At 34.1% G+C, this 20,512-nt stretch overlaps 1 protein-coding gene and 1 long non-coding RNA gene across 7 annotated transcripts in view; one reads left to right on the top strand and one right to left on the bottom strand.

Moving 5' to 3' along the window:
• Positions 1 to 20,512, top strand: part of NALCN (sodium leak channel, non-selective) — a 367,092-nt gene that overhangs the window by 148,959 nt on the left and 197,621 nt on the right. For all 6 annotated transcript variants that reach the window (XM_036011432.1, XM_028526407.2, XM_036011431.1 and 3 more), the window contains one exon: positions 16,083 to 16,250. In XM_036011432.1, the coding sequence (XP_035867325.1) occupies positions 16,083 to 16,250 (168 nt within the window). The remainder of the gene's footprint in view (positions 1 to 16,082; positions 16,251 to 20,512) is intronic.
• On the bottom strand, positions 230 to 19,744 carry LOC118497385. The gene is made up of 3 exons (XR_004899909.1): positions 19,731 to 19,744; positions 12,219 to 12,224; positions 230 to 357 (listed from the first exon to the last, which is right to left on the bottom strand). It is a non-coding gene; the product is annotated as an uncharacterized LOC118497385 (long non-coding RNA).

Below are 20,512 nucleotides of genomic sequence, written 5' to 3'. Positions count from 1 at the left end.
AAAGATGAAATCATCCCATTTGTGGTAACATGGATGAATCTTGAGAATATCATACTAAGCAAAATAACTCAGATGGAAAAAGTAAAAAAAAAAAACATGATTTCACTCATATGTGGATTATATAACTGAAAGCAACAATCAAAACAAATAAAAACTCACATACACAGACAACAATATTGTGGTTACTAGACAGAAATGGGAATGGGACTGGGACTGGGGGACTAGAAAAGGGTAAATGGGTCAAATATATGGTGATAGAAGGGACTTGTCTTTGGGTGGTGAACATACAATGCAATGTACAGATGATGTATTATAGAATTGTATACCTAAAACCTATGTAACTTTATTAACCAGTGTCTTTCTAAAAAGGAATTTCAGTACCTGGTATAATTTTACTACACCAGCACACAAAGAATGCATTGTTTTTTAAAACAGAGGGAAATACATATAAACCAATAGTAATATTTACAGGTGAGTTTCAAACACAGCAACTGGATGTTGAAGAAATCCCCATCAAGTAATTTCTATTTGTCCTATGAGTAGGAGGCAAGATCTGCATCTAGCCTGATGATGAGACAATTGTGGAGAAAGGAGAGAAGGGAAGTGGATACTGTGAAGAATGCAAAAAAGCTAATTAAAGATACATCAACTGCAATGTTGAAGATCCACCTGAATTTTGAGACTATATATCGATACTATGTATCAATACCAATTTAAACAGGTGTATGACTTTTTTTAGGCCTTGCATGAAGGGGAGGAAAGCAATATTTAGATTGATCCAGCTTTAGAGTTGTTTTCAGGCTGGTAGAGCTGATAGACAAGGGATACAGGATTTTGGGTGGCTGGCGAAGGAGTTGAAATGATGACCCTGTGGTCCAGGTTGGATATGAAAAAAGTGAAAATAAGATAAGAATAAAAGAACAAAATGAAGTATAAAGGGTCTTTAAATGGTCAAAGAACAGGTTTAGTTGAAGTGCTAGAATTAAAGAGCTAGAAGAAAGATTTTGAGCAGAGATTGGGGTCCAGAATTTGGAATTTTAAAATAATTCTTAGGAAATAAAAAATCTAGGGTTTTATATGGCTGTGAGTATCTTAAACAAAATGGATTCAAGACAAAAATAGCAAGGAGCTATCAAGCTAAGGTGTTAGCTGAATCTTCACAGTGATATTGGAGTCATTCAGCATGAGGCCAGTTCTTAGGGAAAGGAGTGTATAAACAGGGGCACGTGCCAGTGACAGAAAGTAATAGAGGTCAGGGACAGAATGAGTTGAGGCAAGGACATAGGAAGCAAGTTCTGTGAGTGGAGATTGAGAAAGTAAAAGAAATTGGTTAACATGAAAGAAGACACTCAAACGTTAATTAAAAGTTCTGTGTAGAATGAGGTGGGAAAGTAGGTGAGGAAGAATTATGTGATGATATTAGGATCAGAGATTTAAACCACACTCATGACAAAAATACCTGGGAATAAATAACAAAAATGGCTGCACATGATTGAGATTATTCCAGTCTCTCTAGAAGGAATAATCTATATCTGTTCCTGAGGGAGTCCTAGATATTAGAGGTTACATTAACAGTTTCTTTTGTAACTCAGCCCAGGGTAAGTTGCTGTCTTACTAAATGAATCCTGTAGAATAAATAAATACACCATCCACTGAAAATACAATCCTTCAATAAATTTTATCCAATTTTTCACATACAAAATTGGTCTGTTTTCTAATGTGTTTTTTATGTGTATTAGCTGATTTGTGATGATGCTATAAATAATTCCACCAAAATTTTAAAATTTTAATATTGTAGAGTTCACTGATACTATTTAAGTATATTGATAGAGTCCAGTGGTAGTTTGTAAATCCTTGTTATTTTTCATTCTTATATATCATATTAGAATTTTTCTAATTTAAAAAAAGCAGAGATTTAAAAAATTTTTTTAAAGATTGGATAGCAGAACCTACCATATAGGATGTGTCTATTAATTGTTGCTCCCTTCATAAACCACTGGAAGTGAATTGGATTTTAATAAAGTAGGTAGTAAAATTTTAGTTCACTTAATTGTATAGACATCATTATATTCTTGATCTACTAAAACATTCAGAATTTGTTCCACTTTGGCTGTTTGATATAGAGTATCTGAGTTATCCAAAGCATATTTGGTCTTTATTCAAATTACATTATCACTTCTCTTTTTATCAGAAACTTGTGCTCAAGTAAAAACTATTTGTTTCAAATAAGTGTAGATAAGTCATTTTAGTCAAACTTAATTTTTTATAAAATAGTTTCTTTTTAAAAAGTTTATGGAGGTGGTTTGAGTTTGTGCCAGGGCTCAACAAACTTTTACTTGAAAAGCCAGATAGTAACACATTTTAGGTTTTTCAGGTAACATGCTCTCTGTCCCAATTACTCAACTCTTCCACTGCTGTGCAAAAGGTGAGTTTGGTCTCAGAATGGCTGTGTCCCAGTAAAACCTTATTTACAAAAGTCAGCAGTAAGCTTGATCTTGGTTTAACCTATAGAAACACACAGCAGGTCAGCTAATATCCTCATGTATTAAAATCAAATACAAGTACAGGGCCCTGGCCAGTCTTGCTCAGTTGGTTGGAGCATGGTCCCGTGCACCAAAAAGTTGCAGGTTCAATTCCTGGTCTGGGTACATACCTAAATTGTGGGTTCAGTCCCCAGTTAGGACGCATACAAAAGACATCAATGTTTCTCTCTCACATCAATGTCTTTCTCTTTCACTCTCTCTCTCTCTCTCTCTCCCCCTTTCCTTTCTCTCTATAATCAATAAATATATCCTCAGGTAAAGATTTTAAAAATCAAATATAGTAATTCTAATAACAATAGTAGCTACCAATTTTATAGACTATATTGATACAGTACTTAAGGCAATAGTGTTATGTAATATTCTTGAAAGTTTATTTTTTAAAATGGATCACAAAAGACTATGAGCTTTTAAAGAAATAATTTCTTGAGTTTCCACATATTCTAGAATAAATTATTTTGAAAATCCAAAACAAGCCATTTAACTCATTAAGAGTTAACCTGCAGCCTAAAAAATATCCTTGAAGCATAAATTCAGTGTAGGTTCTGTGTAAAGCTGGAGACTTTTATTATTTTGGATCAATTAACCTAAATTTAAAGTTAGTTAAGAAACAGGAAAAACTTTCTTTTGTTTTCTAGGCTATATATGAACAAAAAAGGTAAAGATTTACTTTCTTTTGTAAAAGTTTTCATTTTAGCTTAAGACTGTTATTTATTAATATACATGAAAATCACATTTTATAAGGAACACAATTTATATTTTAAAATGTATATTCTCATTTTCTTAATAAAACTTGTACAATACTTTTCTATTGTAAAGTTATGTAAAATATACAAGTATATTTATAGACTAGACTGTACACTTAACAAATTTATCAGCACAATATTATGCAGAGAAGATTAACAATGTTAACATAATTCCTTTTTTAAGAAACTCACAAATCGATGGGAGAGACAGATCAATGAAGCAAGCAGTTTGGACAGTGTGTGTCTCTACTGTATTTCTAGTCTAGAGAGAGTTGTATTTTACTTAGGTTAGGACTCCAGGATGTCTCTTTGGTTTCCTGTTTTCCTATGATTGCTACATGTTTGGAGCAGAACAACTTTCAAAAAGTATGGACTCATTTTGCTATCTTGTAGGCAGTCTTATTTTCTAGAAAAGTCATTTATTAGTCCCCTGAAGACATTTGAATTTATGATATTTTCTAAATGAAATTAAATGAAAGAGCTGAGTTCTGGCCAAGATGGAGGCATAGGTAGAAACCCTTCACTTCCTCACACAACCAGAGAAATATAACAACCAATCTAAAATCAATAAACAACCAGAAGCACCAGAAAAATCATACTGCATGGAACTCTGATAACCAAGGAATTAAAGAAAAAATCAGTCAGAACAACCAGACCAGTAAGGTGGTGGACCCACAGCGAGTTGGCAGACCTTGGGGGCGGGAGAGGCTGTAGCAAGGTGAGGGGCAGGGCTGCATGGGCAAGGCTGACTTAAGGAGAAACTGATACTCAGAGTTGATAACAGCAGTTGCTATGGAGGGAGAAACTCCCAGTCTCACACTAGAGTCCATAAGAAAGTGCTCTAGGGATACACTGGCAAGCTGCACAGTTCTCTCTCTGGCCCCATCCCTCCCAGGCAGTGCCTCAGTGCAGCAAGCAGGTTTGCCCTGCCTTGGTGAATACCTACAGCCCTGCCCTCTCACAACTTATCAGCTGTGTCAAGATAATGAAATATGGCCCAAATGAAAGACCAGAGCAAAGTTTCAGAAAAAGGGCTAAAGGATGAGGACATAGCCAACCTATCTGATGGAGAATTTAAAGCCCTGGTAATCAAAATGCTCACAGATCTGATTGAGCTTGGTCAAAAAATGAAAAAAAAAAACAAATGAAAGATACCCAAAATGAAATAAAGCAAAATATTCAGGGAACCAACAGTGACAGGAAGGAAACCAGGACTCAAAGCAATGATTTGGAACAATAGGAAAAATAAACATCCAACCAGAACAGAATAAAGGAACAAGAATTCAAAAAAGTGAACAAAGTCTTACAAACTTCTGGGACAACCTGAAACATTCCAATATCTGAATTATAGGGGTACCAAAAAAAGAAGAACGACAGCAAGAAATACAGAACTTATTTGAACAAGTATTGATGGAAAACTTCCTTAATCCAGTGAAGGAAATATACTTCCAGGAAGTCCAGGAAGCCCAGAGAGTCCCAAAGAAGTTGGACCCAAAGAGGAACACACCAAGGCACACCATCATTAGGTTGCCCAAGATTAAAAATAAGGAGAGGATCCAAGACTATACTTTCAGGGATCATTTCTATAGTTAATGGTGGGGGGAAGAAGGGACGGCTGGGTGGGTGGGCTGGAATGGGAGTAAGTGGGAGAAAACTGTACTTGAGCAATGATTAAAATAAAATTAAAAAAAAGAAAAGTAAAAGGAGAGGATCCTAGAAGAAATGAGAGGAAAGGAGAGAGTTACCTACAAAGAACTGCCCATTATTGATGCAGACACTAGCCCACAGTGTCCACATCATTATGGATGAAATGAGACATTCATAAGAACTACCAAGTCCAGTGGAAGAATAGGGACAGCATGGCTTTTCTCTCAAGGGGAGCAAAAGCCCTGGCCTCTGCCATGACAGGCCTTCATTTCCATCTCTTGGCACCTTATGAGATGGTCCTCATTTACTATACACAGGTTTGCTTTAGGTGGTTACCTTTTACAGAAAACAAAGGGGCTAATGCTGCCAATCACATCACAGAAGAGGGATATTTGCAAATGAAAAGGCAAAGGTGGTTGAACCATTACACTCATCTTTGGAAGGTTTAGCATGGATTTTAGAAAGTTACTTTGCAGTAAATGTCCTCAATTCAGGGTGAGGAAGTTTTTTTTTAGCAAGAGCAAGACTCAAAGCAGCCTAGGTACAATGCAGGCCTGATTCCTCATGGGAGAACCTATCCATGGGTGTGGAACCTGTGCATCTCCAAGTGGGAGCTGGGCCCACACCATGCAGAACAGTCTCCTACACATTAGGCTATCAGCTGATTTCTCAGAAGAAATCTTGCAGGCAAGAAGGAGCTGGAAAGAAGTATTTGATGTCATGAAAAGCAAGGACCTACATCCAAGAATATACTATCCAACAAAGCTTTCATTTAGTATGGAAGGACAGATGAAGTGTTTCCCAGATAAGGCCAAGTTAAAGGAGTTCATCATCACCAAGCCATTATTATATGAAATGTTAAAGGGACTTATCTAAGAAAAAGAAAATAAAAAATAAGAATAGTGAAATGACAACAAATTCACAACTATCAACAAATGAACCTAAAAGAAAAAAAAAAAAAACAATGAAAACAAAAACTTAGCAAACAACTAAAACAGGAATAGAATCACAGAAATGGATATCACATGGAGGGATTTCAGTGGGTAGTGGGAAGGGAGGAATGGGGGGAAAGGCACAGGGAAGAAGAAGCATAATTGGTAGGCATAAAATAGATGGGGAGAGATAAAAAATGGTATAGGAAACACAGGACTCAAAGAACTTATATGTACAACCCATGGACATGAACTAAGGCGTCGGGGGGGGGCATGCTGGAGAGTTGGGGGAGCAGGGTGGATTGGGATAAAGGGAGAAAAAAATGGGAAAACTGTAATAGCATAATCAATAAAAAATACTTAAAAAGATATTAAATGACCTGGCTGGCGTAGCTCAGTGGATTGAGCGCGGGCTGGGAACCAAAGTGTCCCAGGTTCGATTCCCAGCCAGGGTACATTCCTGGGTTGCAGGCCATAACCCCCAGCAACCACACATTGATGTTTCTCTCTCTCTCTCTCTCTCTCTCTCTCTCTTTCTCTCTCTCTCTCCCTCCCTTCCCTCTCTAAAAATAAATAAATAAAATCCTTAAAAAAAAAAAAAACAATTGAGATATTTAAAAAAAAAAAAGATATTAAATGAAAGAGCCATCTATTTTAGTTCTAGCAAAATCTGATACCCATATTTCAGCTCATCAATCACAAGAAATGACCACATTAAGAAAGAAACTCATCTTGTCATTGCAGCATTCTTTCATATTACCATTAAGTTTAATTTCTCATTTTCTGGGGCACTTTAATTAAATAAGTTTTCTCTTCTGACAATAACTATTTTGTGTGTTTCTAAAGGATTTGGGCAGTATCTTGTTAGATGAAAAACAATAAAATAATGACTTTTTGACTAGTCAGTGAGCCATCTCAAAAGTTAGCTCTTTATATAGAATACTGAAGGTCTACTATAGACTAAGATTATGTGATTTGAAGATACTTCTAGAATGGTGCAGGTAATCATTTATTTTGGTGTTATTTCATCTGGATCTCATTTAAAAGAATAGGGTTACCTGAATTGAGTTTCCTATGAGTTTTTGTCATATAATCTTCTTTTGTGATAAATATGCATTCATTTTCTTGTGAATATCTATTATGTTTATTTGAAATTATGAGAGACAGCAACACAAATCTTGAATAATATATTTCAAATATCTTTCCACATATGCACAGTATCTACCATTTTATCTTCTCAGACCTGCATGGCACAATCAGCTCATTTATAAATTGACACCTGTAAATGTTCATACATTAGTCATTGAATTAAAAGGGCAGAACAATTTCCATTGTTCCATTTATACTAAGCATGTCATTTTCCATTTTGTTATCTTTCTTCTTAGCTTCATAAATTTGGCAATCATCTTGTTGTTTTACCTGCTAGCTTCACAAATACAATTACATGTTCTTTTAGAAAACCATCATTTTAAACTAATATCTTGCATTTTTCAGTTATGTGCTATTTTGAGAACAAATATAATACTTTTTCTTAGAACAATAACCTTTAATTTTAAAATTGCATTTCATTATTAATCATTTTCTTGACAATAGGGTTAATAGTCATATATTAAATAGCATCTGTGTTTTTATAAAATGAAAATTTAGAAATGAAATAATAAAATGTGATGTTTAAAGAACTCAAGAATGTGTTCCTGAAAATATTAGTTGAATTCTGCTATGGTGACACCAAACCTTATATATGTGTAGAGTATGCATTCTCAACAGGGGGGTGAACACACTTCTATGAGGGTAGAAATTGGTTCTTGAAGAGACATAAAATATCTTACTCTTTCTCTATATAAACCAGGGGTAAATATGTGTAGTGCATAAGCAGATATACCACAAATCTATGGTATTAAAATTCCATATGGTGTGGTCATTAGAAACAAAGTATCTGAAAGTAGTCCTTGAAGGTAAGTGATTAAAAAAAGTTGAAAAACACTGATTTAGGAAAAAGGGAAGAAGGTTATGCTTTTGAATGTATGTTTTCAAGTTTTTACAAGTAATGTGACAAAAATATTTACAAAAGTTTAGTATGCTCTCACAAATTTTGCCTCACTCTTTAAAAGGTCAGTTACAACTGCAAACACTCACAGATAGGTAATGTATTGTAAGGGTATAGGACAGAAGAAAGGTCCCAAGTGCAGCTCTCCCAGTGTGGGCCTGCGGAGTGAGGAGGACAAAGCAATGGCATGCTCCCATGCTAAAAGCAACAGGTGGAATCTACCCTCCCACAGGTTGCATTGCTGACAGCTTGGGATTGACAGAAAGCCCTGAGACTGGACACATGGTCAGGTGATGCTTACGGAGCATCCTTCGAGGTATTAGGTTCTACAAACAACCCGATGGCCTTCTCCCATTTATCTGCCCAGCAGCACAACCCTGACAAGTTCCTCACTGTCAACATTGAGTTCACTGACACAGGCTGGAGCTGCCTATTGAGAAGGGGTTATTAAAACTATCCCCTGAATGCCTCTACTCTAATTCTTCCAAACCTCTACATGTCTCTGAATTGAAACCCTAGGTATGCCAAATCCTCTGATCTACACTAAAACAGATGATCACTTAAGGTAATTTAATTTACCCAGATCTCTCTATTAATTCCTGACATAGTTTTTGCCTAAAAGAGAATAACCCATAGCTAAAAGTAAGTTAGAAATATTTTATGTATAATATAGGGGTGGACAAAGTAGGTTTGTAGTTGTGACACAACTAAATAACATAATAATTAATAAATAATAATACAAGAATAAATTCTGTTTTGTGTACTCACAATTGTAATCCTACTTTTGCCCACCCTTGTATTTCTTCATAAAATTTGATCGGTTTTTATTAATACTGTTTTTCATATAACCAGAGACATTGAAATAAAGAGCAAACTGACAGTAACCAGAGGGGAGGAGTGAGGGGGATAACAGGGAAAAGAAGGGGAAGGGTCATCAAGGAACATGTATAAAGGACACATGGACAAAACCAAAGGAGGGTAGGATCAAGGATGGGAGGTGGGGATGGGTGGGGAGGGGGAAGTGGTGGTGGGGAAATGGAGACAACTGTACTTGAACAACTATAAAAAATTTTTTCAAAAGAAAAAAATACTGTTTTTCAGAAAACTAAAGTGTTAGCTTGTAGCAATTAACAAATTATGTTAAAAATGAGATATTGATCCCAGAAGGATTGGAATAAGAAACTCTAGAAGGAAAATGAGTGGGAATGTAGGTATTATATATTAATCACATAATAATTTCCTAAATCAGTGTTAATGCCTTTCAGTGTCTTTGAAAGTATATAATTTTTCTACTAAGCAAATAATAATGCACATGAATCCAGCTGCGTATTTTATTACGAATTAAGATCATTAAACCACTCATTCCATATGTCTTTTTGGTAATAAATATAAAGTTAGTAAAGTAATTGTATTTATATTTTAATTGAACAATCTATTCAGATATATTTCAGGCATTTATTAGTATAGTTGAGCCTTGAACAATATGGTTTGAACTGTGTAGGTCCATTCACACACAGATTTTTTTAGTCAGTACTTGTTTTGATCTGTAGTTGGGATTCTGTAGATATAGAGGGCCAACTATATGAATTGTTCTATGTCATTTTATATAAGGGACTTAACTCTTTGCCTATTTTGGTATTTGTGGAGGTCTTAGAATCAATTCCCCATGGATACTGGGGGTCAGCTTAAATTGGGGGGGGCTAAAAGTTATACACAGGAAACAATGGAACAATGATTCACTCCATGCTTTCTGTGGTGTAGCCTCTTATACTATCACATTCAGCTCAGCCCTTGACAAAGGGAAGGAAGTGATCATTTGAAATTGAAGTACTTGCAGTGTGAAGTTTTTCATGAAAGTAATCTGACATCAATCAGAATGAGGAATAAGGAGCAGGACAGCAGGTGATCTTATGGGAGAAGATCTGATTTTATGAGACTTCTGGCCAAGATGGAGGCATAGGTAGACAGACTGTGCCTCCTCACACAGCCAAAATAAGGACAACAAAAATTTAGAAGCAAAAAAAAACAACCAGTACTGACAGAAAATTAAACTATATGGAAGTATGACAACCAAGGAGTTGGAGTTAAAGTAGACATTCATCCAGACTGGTAGGAGGGGCAGAGTTGGGCTGTGGTGGGGAGAAAGGTCACAGCAAAAACAAAACAAAACAAAACAAAAAGCTGTGGTTGGCAGATCCAGAGTACACAAGGCAGCAGCTGGTGGACTCCGGGGAATGCGGGGCAGCAGCAGGTGAACCCAGTGAGGCAGTGGATTGTGAGGGGTGCTGGCGTACAAGGTGGCTGGCCAACTGAGCTGTCCCACATTTGTGTGCAGATAAATCAAGCAAAACTGGGAAGCAAGTCAGACTGTGCAACCCAGGGCCCCAGTGCAAGGAAATAAAGCCTCAAAACACCAACTGGAAATACCTGTAGGGGTTAAAGTGCCGGGAAAAACTCCCAGCCTCGCAGGAGAGTTTATTGGATAGACCAACAGAGTCCTACAATGTACACAAATACCACCAACCCAGGAATCAGCACCAGAAGGGCCAAGTTTGCTTGGGGGAAATGGTGGAAGTGACTGAAATCCAGTAGAGAGCGGAGCAAGAGCCATTGTTCCCTCTCGGACCCCTGCCACACATCCAGCATCACAACCCAGCAACTGGCTTGCCCTGCCCAGATAAACACCTAAGGCTCTGCCCCTCACTATGTAACAGGTGCATCAATACCAAAAAAAAAATGGCTCAAACAAAAAAACAGATCAAAGCTCCAGAAAAAATACAACTAAGCAACAAAGAGATAGCCAACCTGTTCAAAGCACTGGTTATCAGGATGCTCACAGAACTGGTTGAATTTGGTCACAAATTAGATGAAAAAATGAAAAAAGGCTATGCTAAGTGAAATAAAGGAAAATGTACAGGGAACCAATAGTGATGGGAAGGAAACTGGGACTCAAATCAATGGAGTGAACCAGAAGGAAGAAAGAAACAACCAGAAAAGGAAGAAACAAGAATTCAAAAAAATGTGGAGAGGTTCTTGCTTAGGAACCTCCAGGACATCTTGAAATGTTCCAACATCTGAATTATAGGGGTACCAGAAGAAGAATAGGAAGAGCAACAAGTGGAAAAGTTATTTGAACAAATAATAAAGGAGAACTTCCCCATTCTGGCAAAGGAAATAGACTTCCAGGAAGTCCAGGAAGCTCAGGGAGTCCCAAAGAAGTTGGACCCAAGAAGAAACATACCAAGGCACATCATAATTACATTAGCCAAGGTAAAAATAAAGAAGAGAATCCTAGAAGCAGCAAGAGATAAGGAGACAGTTAGCTTAAAAGGAGTTCCCATCAGACTGTCAGCTGATTTCCCAAAAGAGACCTTACAGGCAAGTAGGGGCTGGAAAGAAGTATTCCAAGTCATGAAAGGCAAGGACATACATCCAAGAATACTCTGTCCAGCAAAGCTTTCATTTAGAATGGAAAGGCAGATAAAGTACTTCCTAGATAAGGTGAAATTAAAGGAGTTTATCATCACCAAGCCCTCATTATATGAAATGTTAAAGGGACTTATCTAAGAAAAAGAAGATAAAAAACATGTACAATAAAATGACAGCAAACTCACAATTATTAATAACCACACCTAAAGCAAACTGAGCAAACAACTAGAGCAGGAACAGAACCACAGAAATGGAGATCACGTGAAGGGTTATCAACAGGGGAGTGGGAGGAGGAGTAAGGGGGAAAAGGTACAGAGAATAAGTAGCGTAGATGGTAGATAGAATATAGAGGGGGGAAAGCAAGAATAGTATGGGAAATGTAGAAGCTAAAGAACTTATGACACATGGACATGAACTAAAGGGTTGCAGGGCAACCCTTTTGAATGTGCTAAAAAGTAAGAATTTTCTCAAGGCCAAAAATTGTGATGTGAATGTAGAATGCCCAATGGTTACTAAAGCCAGTGGCTACCCTGAGGGCATTCACATATCCTTGTTACCTAGAACTTGGAATTTCAGGACTGAAGAAGAGGCTGTGTACAGTGAAGTGTCAGAACAGAGACTCTCCAGTAACATTAGGGAGCATAATGGTTTGTACTTCGATGAAAGAAGGAAGTGATAAGGAAAATGTCTCTCTTGATCTGGACTCCAAATGGATAGGAAAAGAATAAGCTCTACTGAAAATGTGTAAGCACAATTCTGCCCTGACATGAGATTGGAGGTCCAAGTCACATTACTTTCAGAGTTTGAGAAGCCCTAGGCCACAAAGTTGATTAAAGGATTACCAAATTTGTAAGATAACCATGCACCCCAACAGAACCAGTCCCTTCTGGAAAAATGTATACTAAAACAGGTTTTGAAAATCTAGAAGAAACTAATAATTTCTTGGCAAAGTATAAACTAACAAGTTAATGGATAAGTTTTGAACCCTAATGAGAAAAACATAGGAAAGCTTGAATCCATCATTACAAAAGGAAATGGATCCATTTGGTTTTCCTGCTGGATTTTACCTACTTGCAAAGATGAGATATTTCTCATTTTATTTAAATAATTACAGATCATACAATGGAGAACTCTATAAGTATGATAAACCTAGCATAAGTTGAATGAAAACTTGATATGATAGAGTAAGTAAAATTATAGACTAATTTCATAGATGACAGCTACACAAATTTCAGAGAATATTATCCAATAAAATCCAACAACTTACCATTACCATTCAGGGTTTATTCCAGGAATATACAAATGGTCAACATGAAGGATTCTTGTGATATATTTCACTACCTCAACAAATTGAAGGCTAAAATTCTCTAAGTACAATTGGAAGAGGAGCAAAGCCCTTAAACATAGAAGAAATTAATAATCAAAATTCACTGCAACCATTACATATGAATGCAGAAAAAAACTTTCATTGAAAATAAGGAGCATGAATTCCTCTTATTTCCACTTTATTATTTAGTATATTACTATATAGTTGTATTATGGTAACTCATAGATTAATCCAATTATCTCCAAAATAAGTCTTGAAAATAATCTTATCTTCATTTGCAAATGAAATACATATATTTTAATAAAAGCCAGGAGACCTTATTAAAATATTGAATTTAATAGAAGAATCTAGTGAGGTTGTTAAGAAAAGCAATATAGATAGATCAATAGCTTTTCACTGGAACTAACTAGGTAGCATGGTAAGAATAAATAAAAAATCTAAAAGCAAAATGCATTTATATTATTGACTGGAATATTAATAGAAATAAATTTCACAGAAACAATAACACCTTTATGGGGACAATTTTTATTTAAATATATAATCCAAATAAGTACAAAGGCATAGTGTGATCCTGGATATGAATACTTGATATTAATCTTTCTAAAGACCTATTTTGTATATAAAAGGTAAGAAAAGAAATCATGAAGATAGAATTTTGTGACTAGATGATTTAAAGTGCTTATAAAGTGAATGCCACCAAAGTTAAAAACCAAACTATTGATCAGGGAAAAAATATTTGCAGTTCTAGGCCCTGGCTGATGTGACTCAGTGGATTGAGTGCAGGCTTGCAAACCAAAGGGTCACAGGTTCAATTTCCAATCAGGGCACATGTCTGGGTTGCTGGCTATCTTCCCAGTTAGGGGCACATGAGAGGCAACCACATATTGATGTTTCTCTCTCTCTCTTTCTCCCTTCCCCCTCTCTATATAAATAAATACAATCTTTAAAATAATATTTGCAGTTCATATAGCAAACAAAGATCAGTATTCTTAATATCAACAACCCCAAGAATTGTTTGTTTGGTTTTTTTAAAGACAAAATATCACCATAGAAAACTGGGAACACTATAAATAGAAAAATTGCTTTAAAAAAATCTCAAGGATCAATACACATATGAACAGATAAGCCAAAGCTTGATTTAGTTTGATTACATCTGCTGATGTACAGATTTAGGACAAGAAGCACTTTCTTACCTTGCTGGAAGACAATGATTCCTATAAAATTTTGAATGTCCTTTATTAATAGTTTTCAAAATTTAAAGCTCCACAAACCTGTCCTTTGCCCCAGCAATGCCAAGTTTCAGACTCTATAGGTATGAAAGCCCAATAAGTATGGATATTGCATAAAGATTGTTTAATGTAGTCTTGTTTTTGAAGCAGCAAAATTCTTAACTGTTTTTGCTGATGATTCTGTATTCAGGAGGTCCCATTCTTCAAAGAGTCATTAGGGAGAATGTTGAATTAAGTAAACACTGAATACTATGGAAAATTATGCTCCTGAGAAAAAGAATAATTAGGACCCATACCTGATATCCTGGGGGCAGGGGCCAGGGAATGTCTAGGATTGTTACTGGGTGAGAAAGGCAAGTTGCATTGTGACATGTAAAATGCAAGCTCATGTGATTGTACAGTATATGTTTGGATGAGTTAGGAGAGGTTTGAGGAGGAAATACACAAAATGGTTCGCCTCAATCACCTGATAAGGGTGGGCAAGGTATTTTGTTAACACTTTGTATTGAGAATTATTCACAGATAAAATGTATTACTGTTTCACTTTTTTGAAAGGGACATGCCAATTTAAATTGAGAAGCAGCTTGAGTCTACAGAAGTGGCAGATTGAGAAGTAATGTTAATTTCTCCCTGACCTAATTTAATCATCTGCAGTGATTTTAGTGTTTTATTCCTAAAATTGTTATTAATTCCTTTTTTCTCCACATTTTTCAAATGTGAGTGAAAGAAAACCCCTTCTCATAATCTATTGCAGTCTAAAAAAGAAAAGCAAGCTTTCTTTATTCCTTTCTTCCAATAAATCATCTGACATCTCCTCAGAGGGACATGTTATGACTAATCCCAACATTCCATCTTGCAATCTTTAATTAGAAGTTAATCTAGTATTGTACATTTTAATTCCAATTGCAAACCTTTTTTTTTGCCTTTTTCCTTTTTTTCATTTTTATTTTAATTGTTCAAGCACAGTTTTCTGCCTTTTTCCCCCATCAGCAAACTCTTTTATAAAATGAGTTTCTTACCTATAGGACAAGTAAAGATATAATACATGTTATATTTACATGTGTATTTTTTAATATTTGTGTTTATAATAAATTCATAGAATTAAAGTGATAGTAATATAACCATTAATTTTTATTAATAATTATGATGTATTACTATGTTGACTTATGTGTGCATATATACACATAAATTGCTTAGTATAGAATTCACATATCTTCATTTATGTATGTGGCCCAAAGCATAAATAATATTTAAATATTTTAGTTTAATCATGCTTACTAATATATAAGTTTTATAATATACCATATGCATTATAGAAACTATCCTTATAATAAACAAATTATACAAAAATGCACCTTTTCTTTGTATACAATAATTCTATCAATGGCAATGACTTTTAAATGGGTTGGACAAAAAGTCCATGTGGTCTTTTTCATAAAATAAAAGACACATTTATTTTCACCAATAACAGTATTGATTTGGATATTTTGAGTATGATTGACATCTCCCAGGTGGTATAACATTGATTTCTCTCAATTATGTATCTATTTGATCATTATCAACTACAACTGGTCTACCTGACTGTGGAGCATCATCCAAGAAATCAACAGCATGAAATTTTGCAAATTGCTTTTGACACTTTAGATCAGTCACAGCACCTTCTCCATACACCACACAAATCCTTTTTCTTTTTGCATTTCAGTTGGGTTTCTACCTTTCTTGAAATAATAAAGTATAACATGCCAAAAATGTTGATTTTCTCTATTCTTCAATATTAAAAAGGCCACACAAAAATTCACTGATTTTGAATTTTTTAAATGCATGCTGATAGGACAGCTGTCACACACAATACAATTTAACACAATTATTTTTGAATGAAGTTAAAGAAACTAAGTGCTACTAGAATCAAATGAACATTTTGGCCAACACATTATCAAATACTGGATAAGGAAGACATGATGCCACTTGCAAACTTTTAACATTTTAACAAGTTTTCTGATATCTTAAAATATATTTGGTCTGCTGTGTTGTAGTTGGTGTGTTTCAAACTAATAAAATGTTATTCTAGATTCTTGTGGGCTCTTCATTTTATATGATAGTAGCTGAAATTCCTGCACTGACAAATATATAAAACATTTTGAAATAAAATCATTTTAGATTTAATTTCTACTCTTTGTTCTTCTAGGTGGCTTTTACTGTACTTTTTGATTTGGAAGCACTTTTAAAGATATGGTGTTTGGGATTTACTGGATATATTAGCTCATCTCTCCACAAATTTGAGCTACTACTTGTGATCGGAACTACTCTTCATGTATATCCAGATCTTTATCATTCTCAATTCACATACTTTCAGGTAATATAAATGATGTCTATTTGTCTTTAGAATGTTATAATTCCAGGGAAAATGCTAGTCACATTATAACAACTATATATATTTATATATAACCATTGTATATAATTATTAAATACAAATGTAAGATAGGTCTAGGATGTCTTAAAAGCCTAAAATAGTGTGTTATAAATTGTAACACTGTTATTAAAACTCCTGAAAATTCACAGTAATGAATTGAGATGTTTTAAATACAGTTCATAAGTTAGCTCAATGTGAAAATATACATATTTTATATATACACTGGTATTATAAACCTATGTATATATCAAGTTTTAAACTATGTAAGATGTTCACACACTTTAAAGAGTAAAAAATGATAATTTAATTCCAAGTGTAGATCTCCCTTCTCAATAAGCCTACTATGTTTGCTCAACAATGACTTATGATTAAAATAAGAAATAATACTTAACTTAAAAGATTTTATTAGTCATACTTTAGTATTTATAAATGTCTATATTTTCTGTATAATGATTAAATAATAATACCCTTAATTATTTATTTGTAATAATTGAATATTTAATTTTTGAAATGTGATATCCTAAAATACATATAATTATCATTAAACAAAAGTAATTATTACATTAATTATGTCTTTTGTAATTGTTGAAAAATACCAATATACTCATTGTTCTGAATACTTGTTCAAAATGATAAAATATAGATATGTAATGTCCTAATTTTTTAAATCTCACATAATAGTCACTTTTATGACTAAAAATGGTCATTTATGTAATTTATCAAGTAAATATCATAATGTACATTATTTTCTTTTTTTTTATTTTCTCAAGTTCCTATGAGAAAACTAATTTTTTTTTTAAGATTTTATTTATTTTTAGAGATGGAAGGGAGGGGGAGGGAGAGAGAGAGAGAGAGAGAAACATCAGTGTGTGGTTGCTGGGGCTTCTGGCCTGCAACCCAGGAATGTACCCTGGTTGGGAATCGAACCTGGGACACTTTGGTTCCCAGCCCACGCTCAATCCGCTGAGCTATGCCAGCCAGGGCTTATTTTCTTAATATATATTTAAAAAATTGAGAACAAAGTAACAGGGAAATCTTAAATAAGATTACAACTCCTCAGAAGAGAGAAAATGCATACAACTTCATTGGTTTTATTTATTGGTAGTACCTAAGCTGCCATTTTCAGGATGCTATATCACAACCTGAAACTCGATATCTGGGAAAATGACATAAAAATATCATTCACAAAAATGAAAAACAAATACCCTCCGACAAAAAAAGGCTGAGCTTCTAGTAATCACAGCCAAGGATATTGAAATCATAGAGAAATATCATGGTTCAAGTTTTTAGTACTGTCAATATCTTTGGACATAAATCCCTTGACCTTTGTTGGGTCGTATCCTTGGGCTTTATTATCTTAAGTGAGATGGCTGGGGCAAGAAATAGACACATTTTAAAACTCTCGATATAGCTTTGTCCAGTGTCTCAGTTGGTTGAAATGTTGTTCCATACACCAAAAGTTTCAAATTCAATTCCCAGTTAGGGCAAATACCTAGGTTGCGGGTTCAGTCCCCAGTTGGGGTACTTATGAGAGGTGACCGATGGATATTTCTATCTTACATCAATGCTTCTCTTTTCTCTCTCTTTCTCCTGCTCCTCTCTCTCTAAAAGTCAATAAATATATCTTCAGGTAAGGTTTAAAATAAATAAACAAAATAAAATGATACAAAATGTGCTTCCCAAACGTTCAGGTATTATAGGCTCTTGGGCATTGCTCTCTAGATTCACAAAATCAACATGAACATTTAGTGCCTACATAAGAGAACTATTGTAGAAAATGATAGTCAAAACTACCAGATGGTCTAATATACAGTTATCAAATCAGCCAAATTTTAAAAATATTGATGCCTATTTCAATAAGGATGTAGAATAAAATATATTCAGGATTTAAAAATTCTTATAGTTTCTCACAGATAATTTTTAGTGAAAAGTTAGAAATAGATCAAAATTGGAATTCTTTATGAGAGAAAAAATGGGGACTGTTTAAATAGTAAGCATTTGTGGACTAGCTTACTAAATCATATGCACATTTGACCATAACATTAATAATCTTGATGAATTTACAATAATTTTAAGAAATAATTATTTTATTTAAATTCAAACCAATATGAAATTAAATAACATCTAAAAATGACTAGAAATAAACAAACCAAATTATTACAAATTATTAATAGTCATTATCTCTAGTGTTTTTCTATTAGTCTGTTTTCATGAAATATGTAGAATTTGTATTCATGATTCTAATAATTTTATGTAGATACACGTTTCATCATGTAATATGCAATCAGTGAAATTTGCAATTTTACTTGTATCTGTAATTCTGGATTATAATTCATATTAGTTTATATTAATAGTTGAGTGATTTTCATTTTTATCTATATATGGCATGGGTACATTTTTCTAATGAAATAATTAAAAACTATCTCAGTTATTTTGTGGCTAAAAAATAAATCTCTTAAGAAGCTTAGGTGTCAAAGGATTTTTGCCAATTCACATATGAAGAACTCATTGAACTGAAGAGATTGGCTCCTTAGGGGTCCACTTTTATCTGCCTTGTTGGTCCTCATACTTCTCATTTTAGTAGACCTTTCTTCATTATGTTGATAGCAAATCTTCCCTTAATATGTTTCATATTTTTCATATTTAAATGAAGCTAACAATTTTATACAAAATGGCTCTCTTTAAAATGTCAGTTATCTCTGAGACTAATTATTGATATTATTAAGTAATTTATTTAAATGATATTAACTGAGCATCTAGTGCATGCCAGAAACTGTTCCAGATACTGAAGGTAGAAAGCTAAACAAGGCAGTGAAGTTCCTAATCTCAGTAAGCTTAAATTTTAGGGGACAGACAGTTCATAAACAAGTACACAAAAAAGTAGGATATGAATGATTAAAATAAAATTAAAAAAAAAGAAATGGTGTAAAAAAGAAACAAGCAGATAAGAATGATAGCAGTTTTGAGATAGACTGTTATTTTAAATAAGTTGTCATGGAAGCTATCTCTGAAAAGGTGACATTTGAGCAAAGTCTGAAAGAAAGAAGAAACCAGCCTTGAGAGGCTATGGGAAGAAGCATTCCATATAGAGAGAACCACATAGCACCTGTCCTGAGGTTCAATTATGCTTGACTTGTTCAAGGAATAACACAAAGGCAAGTGTGGCTAGGCTGGGATGAAAACAGGGTAGTATTATCCTATGGGAATTAATAAAGTCTTTTTAAAATGCTATGGTTTTGATATACCAGGATAATTTTGGCTGGTATTTATTTTGTATTTGCTATGTTCCAGTCACTGTGCTGAGAGTAATGTTCATTTGTTTCTCATAAGTCTGTAAGTTAGGGTACATTGAAACTGCAGTCTCAAGAGATTTAATAACTTGCCCAAGACCACATAAGTAGCAAATGGTAGAAATTCATCCACAATAAGTTTAATTTCATAGCTCATATTCTTAACCACACAATTTCTATATCTTTTACTTCTAATCAACTGAGTAATCTCTAAGAGAGACTTAGAAATGTGACTAGGAAAATGTAATTTGTGAACAATCACAAAATGTTCCTACAGAGGATATCTTTGAAAGTATGGTTTACTTTATTTCATATCAGTAGGAATGCAAAATCAAAATATTGGGAAGGGAGAGTAAAAATCATACTTTTTCCCAAATAAATGAAAAGGCATAATTATAAGGATTTTTGCCTTTCCTGGAATGCACAGTTAATCCTTTAAAATTGCTGATCAAATCACCAATGTAGGGGTTGTGTTAAGCTCTGTTTCTTCCAGCTAATGAAATACTAATTTATCAAAACTGCACAGATGTGCATAGGTTGTTTTTATTAGAATTTGGGATAGGACTCAAAATTACATACGAAATCTTTTAAATATGACTTAAACACAAGTGGGGAAAACACAGAGTACTAAATTTGAGCTGTAATCAATTAAAGTGTTTCTGTAAACTTGCCTATATTTAGATGTAACAATTAGATACTGATCATTTATGTCTGAGAATAAGCAAATATTATAAAACATGAAATCTTTCCAGATTATTCTTGGCATTAATATGAATATTAATATTTTAATAGTTTTTATGTAAAAGCTGTTTGCTTGTTATTTGGAAATAATCTGAGTGCAATATGTTCTGATTTGGGAATGTATATTAAGTATTATAGCAGGAAAAACTGGTCACTTAATCATACATGTGACAC

This window comes from Phyllostomus discolor, chromosome 11, assembly GCF_004126475.2.
Source record: "Phyllostomus discolor isolate MPI-MPIP mPhyDis1 chromosome 11, mPhyDis1.pri.v3, whole genome shotgun sequence".
Classification (NCBI taxonomy): domain Eukaryota; kingdom Metazoa; phylum Chordata; class Mammalia; order Chiroptera; family Phyllostomidae; genus Phyllostomus; species Phyllostomus discolor.
This window is presented reverse-complemented; position numbering and strand designations above follow the sequence as displayed.